Raw genomic sequence first — 9,184 nt, 5'->3', positions numbered from 1 at the left:
ACAACAGACATAGAGATGTCCTCTTTAGAGATGAGATCACTATTGAAGAGTCGCTTCACTGCCAAAACAAATAAGTATATGTTCCAGATGGTCACATAGCACACAGGATTCAAAGAAGTCATCATCCTGTGTCAGTGATGGTTTGATGGGGATGATGTATTGAGGAGAGGGTATTCAAATTGCATTTCTGTGAGGAAAGGGGTCAAAACCTCTGCAAAAGTGTATCAAGACTGTGGTACGGCACCTGAACAACACCTTGTTTCACAGTAGGCGGTAGACTTTCCAATAGGATTTAGCCCCTGCACAGAAGGCGAAGATCACACAACAGTGGCTGTTGTGTGATCTTCGCCTTATAAATGTGCCTGATCGCATATCACCATCTGATCTGAATCCATTGAGCTTCAGAGAGTGGCCTGCAAGAAGCAATCCCCCAGCATCGCCAATGTGAAGGTCGATTTGGAGTGATCAGTGGCAGTGTTTCCATTGGATGTTGTGCATTCCGCCATCGATATGTGGCCTTACAGACTTCGGGCATGCATGATGGCAAAATGGGGACATTTTGAGCATTGAGTGTTGCTATGTGCACATTATGTGCTGAAAGCTGTGAATGATTTACTGATGAATTAAAGGTTTATGGACTGTTCAGGTTGTAACAGTATTTATGACTAGGCTAGGTATGTTGGTGAGAGGAGCATATCAAATAGATACAGGAGAATTATTGCATAGAATTATGTGTGTGTGATGTTTGAATGAGAGGAAAGAATTGAAAAGGAGATTTTTTTGCTTGGTAGGTGGTGAACGAGTGGAATGCATTACAGGAGTTGGAGGTGAGTGCGCCAACCTTGAATTTATTCAAGGCACGATATGATAGTTATTGTGGTGTGTTTGAGTGTTTAATCTCCTGTGATTAGTCTTCAGACTCTGTGGAGGCTTGGAAGTAATACCAATATGTTCTGATACTTCCTTAATGTATTGAAATTGGAATGAGAGTTATTTTATCTGGAAAGAAGTAGGACTCTTGTATAACTATCCAGTGCTATGTATATATTGATAATAATCTTGTTGAATCCATTTGCTATTAATGTTGACCTAATTATATTGTAAATCTTGATTTATTAAGGCATCTGTTGAACATGAACACAAAGCATAGGACACCTGATGAATTAAAGTTTTAATAGTCCCATTTTTCTGAAGTTGGCAATGGTGGCACATGGAGATGTATTATACTGTATATATTTGCTTTCGAAATATGGAGAATTGAAAATGTCTGCTTGCAAAATCAGTACTAAAAAATAAAGGTGAATATTATTTTCCCATTTCTGATGTGAACTGTATTCTAGGATGGACTGCATTAATCTTGGAAACCCTTTCACATTCCCCTTTTCTCTTTAACATGCACATATGAATTGTGCTTAATTTTTTCTCTTTCCCTTCCCACTTCCATCAGCCAGTCCCCTAATTTCTGTGTATATTTACAAATGCCATCATTCTTTCAAAGAAGAAGAACGATGGTTTCCTTTGGAGCAATCTGAGTGGAAATTCTCTCTTAAAATTATAGAAACATGTGGTATTTTCATAAAGGTGAGTTAGTTGGTCTCATGGGGGTGATAGTTTTCCTTCATAAAAAGGTCCAACAAAATTGGAACTAGCCAGAGAACACACAGTTGGACATTGCTTCAAAGCTTTAGCATTCTCGTGTGTGTGTGTGTGTGTGTGTGTATCATGCCAACAAATCTGTAATTTTTTTACTGAGCCACTCTCTGACTTGGTTTTCAACTTTCCTATTTCCTCATCCCTTCTATTCTTGTACTCTGATCACTTTTAAACTTTGCTCTTTCACATTTCAAGTCTAACCAGAATCCATCCGTAATTTCTGACCCCCCCCCCCCAAAGCCTAATGACTGGAAGGAGACTTCCACATCACCTTTCAGGAATGCAGAGAACAGACTGCAACTTCTGACCTAATGTCCAATCCTCAGTCATGTGATGCATCCCTTTAGGAGGTATCTACTGGGTACTGAATGAATGAGGATGGGCTGGCAAATTTGGGACTCAGCTGACCAAATTGTACTTTTTATTGGCTTAAACCACAAATGCATATGATGGTACATGATGAGATTTCGATTTAGTTGGGGGTGTTTCCCAGTTAAACAGGCCCCCCCCCCTCCCTTGCTGTTTTCATCAGGGAATCAAGGCAAACAGTGAAAAGTCAGCTGCTGGAACAAGATCTAGAAGAAGTCCAACATCAGAAGAACTGAAGGTAGGAACCATCAATATAAGGAGTATTTAATGGGAAAAAAATCACACTTGCAAAAGAATTGGAAAAGTATCATATGGACATAATTTGCATTACTGAGACAAAGAAGACCAAAACAGTTGAGATCTTACTAAATAATAAGTATGAGATGTTATTTTCTGGCAATAATGATCAAGGAAAGTAAAGAGCAGCGATAGCATTCAACACCACACATGAAGATAAACTTCTTGATTTGAAGGCAGTTTCATGTGGGCAAACTTCAAATCATTTTGAAGTTGGACAATGAAACTTAATTTGTGCCTGTGATCTCATAGAAGGTTCACCTAAGAAAGTAGTGGAGGAATTTTTTGAGAGAGTAGCCAGCTGACATAAAGAAAATGGAAAAGTGATCCTTGTAGGAGATCTAAATAGCCAAGTAAGAAATGAATCCCAACAAATGCATAGGAACATTTTGAGAGAATTTGGAGAAAAGGGCAAAGCTAATAATAACAGTATTTGCTGGATTTAAGTATCTACTTTTAATTATTTTAATTTAAGCTGATTTTAAATATCTGCTCAAGATATGGACTAGTTATTACTAACACTGTTTCTACATGAAGATGTACACAAGTTCACATGAAGACAAGTCGCAAGAAATAAGAAAAGCCTCATTGACTATATCATTGTTGATAGTGATATCTTCATACTGGCTCAGGATATAAAAGTTTACAGAGGATTTGAAATTGGAAGTGACTATTACTTAGTACTAAGCATAGCGCAATTGGAAGAACGACGGTGCATTGCGCTCTTCGATTGGAATAGGCCTAAGTTCGATTCTCGTCCCGATGGGAGGAATCTTTATTATTATTATTATTATTAAAACAAGACCTCATGGAGTCAAAGACTCATCTAGGAGGTCCTTTTATCTTACACACACATCTCATCATACCGTGTCTTAAACACATTCAAACTACTTGCAGACACCACGCTCTCAGGCAGGGCATTCCAATCACTCACAACTCTGCACGAAAAAAACCTGCCTCTCACTCCCTTACTCACACCCTCCTTATACAGTTTCCAGGGATGACCTCTGGTTCTCCCCTGATCTCCCACTATTCTCTGTAGAACTTCTCCACCATTGATCCTATAACAACCCCTTACCAACTTGTAGGTCTCTATCATATCTCCCCTCTTCCTTCTCTCCACGAGACTCTGCAAATTACATCTTTTCAATCTTTCCTCATACTCAACATTCCAGAGGTCAGAAACTACCTTAGTCATTCGCCTTTGGACCCTTTCCAACATCTCTTCATCCTTCTGAAAACCCGGTGACCAAATCTGGGCACAATAGTCCAAGTGTGGCCTAATCAAAGCCTTATACATTGGAACAAGTATCTCCCTACTTCTACATGTCAGTGTCCTCCGCATCATTCCCAGAAGTCTTTGTGTTGTCTTCACAATTTTGGCGATGTGTCCCCTAAATTTTAGATCCTTATCCACTATCACCCCCAGATCTCTTATTTCCTCTACTTCCAACAATATATTCTCACCAAGCATAAATTCTGCATCCCATCTTTGTTTTCCAAATTTTAAAACCTTACATTTTGCAACATTGAACTCACATCCCCATTTGCTTGCCCAATCACTCAATTTATTCAAGTCTTCTTGCAAGGCCACAACATCTTCACTACTCTTTATGGTTCGTCCCAACTTTGCATCATCTGCAAACAACTGAATATCTCCATCCAAATCTTCACCAATATCATTAATATATAAGTTAAATAGTAATGGCCCTAAAACAGACCCCTGAGGCACTCCACTAGTGACTTTCCTTTTCCTGGATATTGCACCCCCATACACAACTTGTTGATACCTATCAGATAGCCAGTCTCCAATCCAATGCACTAATCTAATATCCAACCCCATCTGCTCTAGTTTGACTGTCAACTTATCATGAGGTACTCTATCAAAAGCTTTTGCGAAATCCAAGTATATTACTGTGTATCCTTCTCCTCTGTCCAAGGAGGCAGTCACTTTATTGTAATAAGTAAGTAGATTACTAAAACATGACCTCCCTTTAGCAAATCCATGCTGTCCATCAAAAATTATACCATTGTTGTCAACCCAACTCTGGATCCTAGTTCTCACAAGCTTCTCCAACAACTTAACCACAACACCTGACACACAGATAGGCCTATAGTTTGATGCTTGAGTTCGATCACCTCCTTTATGAAGTGGCACAATCTTGCCCTCCTTCCACTCTTTAGGAACTTGACCAAGTGCAAGACTTGTATTAAAAAAATATATCAAGGCAGGTGTCAACTCTCTAGCACACTCCTTCAGAATATGCGGTGATATATTATCAAGTCCCACAGCCTTATTTACATCTAGTTTACTCAACTCCCCAAACACCTCTTGCTCACTTACAGTCAATCTCTCCTCCCCATCATCAACTGCTCTTAATCTCTCCATGAAGTCACATTCACAAGATTGAAAGATCTTTATGAACTGCTCATTAAGTATCTCCACCACACATTCTGCAACAGCTGTCTTTATACCATTTTCTCCAATGAATGTCATCCTTCCATAATCATTCTTTCTTTTGCTGGCTACATATCGAAAGAACTCCCTAGGATTCTTTTTGGCTTCATTAGCTAACTGCTGTTCATACCTCTCTTTAGCTACTCTCACCAACCAAGTCACCCTCCTTGCCTGGTCTTTGTAGACCTCATGAAATTGGTTACTTCCACTTCTCTTATGCTGTCTCCACAATGCCTTTTTTTTCTGTATTGCATGCTTAATCTCTTTATTCATCCATCTCACACCTACCTTATTTAACCTTCTCACCCATGGTATACATTCAGACATTGCATCTACTAAATAGTTTTTGAAAATCTCCCAAGCTGCATTGATCTCTTTTCCAGCTAACTCCTCATTCCATGCTACATCTGCAAGCTGTCTCCTGAGCTCTTCTTTATCTGGATGATTTCAATCGAAGGTGAGTTAGCCAATCTCATACGGGGATAGCAGGGTTTTTTCTCCTGGAAACTCGGGTTTTTCATCCCACATACAGACGAATCAGCCCTTCAGAACACACGCAATTTACAGACAAAAAATACTAGTTGTGGTGGTGGAGGTGGGCGGTAGATGGCGTTGATGGAGATGATTCATTGTAGAGGTTCAGTGTAGTGGTTGAGACAGTTGAAGGTATCCTCCCGCGATGAGTCTTCGGACTCCTTGGAGGTATCAGGAATAATAATAATAAGCATGATAAAAATGGATATCGCATTGAAAAGAACAGTGTGTAAGAAAGTTTTGAAAAGAATTAAAGTTGAGAAGCTTTTACAGGTAAATTGTAGATTCAACTATGCAAACATTATTGAAGAAAATTTGAAGTAGTTTGAAAACAAGAACCAAACCTTGAAGTCTCAGTGGCAAACTCTGAAGAAGACATTGATTCAGCTAGGGCGGTATGTCGTAAAGTTGTTTGTAAGAATTAAAAAATAAGGACACCCTTATATGCAAGAACTAAATAAGTAGTCCTGGAAAAGAAAGCACTCCAAAAGTTCCTAGCAAATAGGTCTACAGATGGCCTAAAAGAATACAGAGAAAAATACAAGTGAGCTAAGCTATGTGTAAAAATAGCTAAACAAACATCATGGGAGGACTTTGGTAAGTTTATGGAAAATCAGGAAGGTGGCAGAATGTTCTGGAGCCCATTGAAGAAGCTTAGATATGGAGGAAAGAGTACTGTAAAAAAAATCCAAGATGATACAGGTGACATCAAAACTGAAAATAAGGATATCCTAGATGTTTGGAGATTGTTAAACAAACCAGGCAGAGATAGAACTGTATTAGAAAATTTTCAAGAGGAATGTAAAGAGTAGTACATATCAATACATGAATTAGAAAAGTCATCAAAAACTTGAAATGTGGAAAGGCAGCTGGAGTAAATGATATTTGACCAGAAATGCTTAAGTATGGAGGTGTAAAAGTTTTGCAGTGGCTACACTGCATTATTCAGAGCGCCTAGACAGAAGGTCGAATTCTCAATGATTAGATTAAAGCTATCATAGTACCATTTTATATATATATATATATATATATATATATATATATATATATATATATATATATATAGATATATTTTTTTTAAAAAAAGGAAAGAAGCTGAATGTGAGAATTACAGAGGTATTTCTCTACTAAGTGTTTCAGGTAAGATTTATGCAATTAAACTTGGAAAAAAAGGCTGAGAAAGATTGTGGAAAAGAAACTTGGAGAAGAACAAGCTGAGTTTAGGCCAAATAGAAGTTGGCAAGATCAGATTTTCACTTTAAGACAAATAGTTGAGCAATCGTGGGAATATGACAAGGATCTGTACTTAAGTTTTGTAGATATGGAAAAGGCATATGACATTTGCCCAGAGAAACACTATAATTATGAGGTGAATGAAACTACAGGAAGATAGTTTGATGTAAAATCAGGAGTGAGAGAAGGATGCACATTATCTCCGTTCTTATTCATCATCTATATTGATCATATTATGAAAGAAAATGGCATATCTGATCTTAATATTAGAATCGGACATGTCAAACTTAGCTCTTTGCTTTATGCAGATGATATTGTACTCCTAAACACATCTTGAGAAAGTCTCCGGGATTCTCTAACTAAATTGAATAACAGCTGTAACAAAGTTGGCATGAAAATCAGCAATAAAAAGACTAAAACTGTGAAAATAGGCAGGAACATAGAAAACTTCAACTGCATTCTTAATGGAGATCCTATAGAAAAAGTAAAATATTTCAGTTATTTAGGCACAGTTTTTAGTGAAGATGGTAGGTTAAATCTGGAAATAGACAACAGAATAAGCAAAGCTGTGGATTCAAATCCCACCTATGGATGTTTGTAATTGTCTTCCACTTTCATATATTCATTCATCCAAGTATAGATGCTCTCCCAAAATGGACTAGATCATGATGGGAGAAGTAGACCCAACCCTCCTGCAATGGGAGAGGCCTTCACCCTGTAGTGGGTAGAAAGCAGGCTGATCATCATCATGCAATGTAATAGGTTTATGCATTTTTTTTTCTTTTTACTGGAAGCAATAGCACCCTTGTTTTAAATTTTATCTGCCATTATTAACAATAATAAAATAAAATAATAGTCATAAACATTTCATAATTCACAGTGAAACACTAAAACAAGATGTAGTGAGCAGTGATATCATAAACAAACAGTTCACAAAAACTGCTTAGCATTTTTTGATTCACAGGAGTGTCTTGTTACTAAAATGTTGTATGAGTGACTGCAGCATCATATAAATGGACTTTTCATAGCTGAACACCATTGTATGAGTGAATGTAGCATTGTATAAATGGGTATTGGCTATAATTAAAGCATCATATGAGGGGATCATTGTAAAGCACAGCATCATGCAGTGGGGTATTACTGTACAATAACCTGCCATTTATCTCACCTTCAAAGCAACCTCAATTATCAGAACCTGTCATTCTGATAATTGAGGGGTTGGATAAATGGTAGATTAGTGTAACTATAAACTTATTAAGGAAAGCTCAGAATGCATAGTTTTAAAATTAATTATTCTGAATATTTTATTAACATATATACAACAAAATAACATCCTATAATAACTTTGTTTCATTTCAGGTATGGATGATATAAGTTATCTTTCAGATTCTAGTTTTTATATTAATATGGATCCTCCTTCTCTAAAGCAGTTATCTCCTGTTAAACGTACAAAACGAGCAACATGGTACTCCACAAAGTTAGTAACTTCACCTCATGAATGTAACAATTCAGAATGTGAAGATATTCCTGTTTTAGTTTTGAAACATTTTTCTCAAGTTCCTTATGTGTGTTTTGAGAATGTCAGAATTGGGACCTCAAAGATGTGTACTCTGCTTATTAAAAACCCAGCAGATGATCAGATTGTCAATATAGAAAAATTCCCACAGTCAAAAGGATTTTCAGTGGAGATTATGAATTTTCTCATGAAAGCAGGAGAAGAAAAGCCATTAAATATCACTTGGAGACCACATGAATCTGGAAACGTCAGAGAAGTTGTTCCCTTTAATACATCATCTGGTTGTAAAACTAGAGTGATTTTGCTTGGCACAGCCATATCAAATTCTAAAAAGGTACTATTTTTGTAAATTGAATAGTTTCATTAGAGTAATTTTTTTTTCATTTTTTACTGTAGTCATTCCTCATGAAATCATGGGGAGGGGGTGAAGCTTTCTTGATTTTTGAGTTATGTTTATTCTTTAGATTAGCCATGAGAAACCCAAGGCCCATTGGCCAGATATTCGTCCACAGAGATTTGTAAAGAAAGTTCCATTGTTTTAGTTTTTTTTAAAACATAAAAATTGACAAAAAGAGTGTATTTATGTTTAATTATATGTATGTCAACATGTTTGTTACAGTAGAAGTGTTTATATATAAAAAATAAATATTCTTATACTTATCACACCAAGCTAGGGAAGCTTGTGGTGCAATGAGGAGTTGGTATCATGAACCATATAGATGATCTGTGATCATCTATGCATTGTGTATACACAGCACTTCCCCCCCTCATAATTTCAGCTTAGTGTGTTCATGAATGCAGTTGTATTTGTTGCATGAATATGTTGTGTATCTTCATTTGAATAATGTGTACATACATATTTATTTGCCTTTTAAAATATTTGTTAGACCCTAATAAGTGACTCTGTAGCATAACTGGAAGACTGAAACGCTGTGCCCTTCAATTGGAAAATATCTGGGTTCTATTCTTGTCATGATGAGAGGAATCTTTGTGGGCTGTTTCAACTGATGGTAAGTTAGCTGATCTCATACAGAAGTAGCAGGGTTTTTTCTCCTGTCAACTCAGGTTTTTCATCCTGCAAACAGGCAAATCAGCTACGAGAATACATGCAATTTACAATTAAA

At 36.9% G+C, this 9,184-nt stretch overlaps 1 protein-coding gene across 1 annotated transcript in view; it reads left to right on the top strand.

Moving 5' to 3' along the window:
- Positions 1-8,235: 8,235 nt before the first annotated feature.
- The window catches only part of LOC150110692 (uncharacterized), a 464,373-nt gene continuing 463,424 nt past the window's right edge, over positions 8,236-9,184 (top strand). The window contains exon 1 of the mRNA XM_090405298.1: positions 8,236-8,394. Within this exon, the coding sequence (XP_090261424.1) occupies positions 8,236-8,394 (159 nt within the window). The remainder of the gene's footprint in view (positions 8,395-9,184) is intronic.

Source organism: Typopeltis vanoorti, chromosome 1 (genome assembly GCF_054136105.1).
Source record: "Typopeltis vanoorti isolate ZY-2024b chromosome 1, IOZ_Tvanoo_1.0, whole genome shotgun sequence".
In the NCBI taxonomy this organism is placed as follows: Eukaryota; Metazoa; Arthropoda; class Arachnida; order Uropygi; family Thelyphonidae; genus Typopeltis; species Typopeltis vanoorti.
The sequence above is the reverse complement of the archived record's forward strand: the minus strand, read 5'-3'. Positions and strand labels throughout refer to the sequence as shown.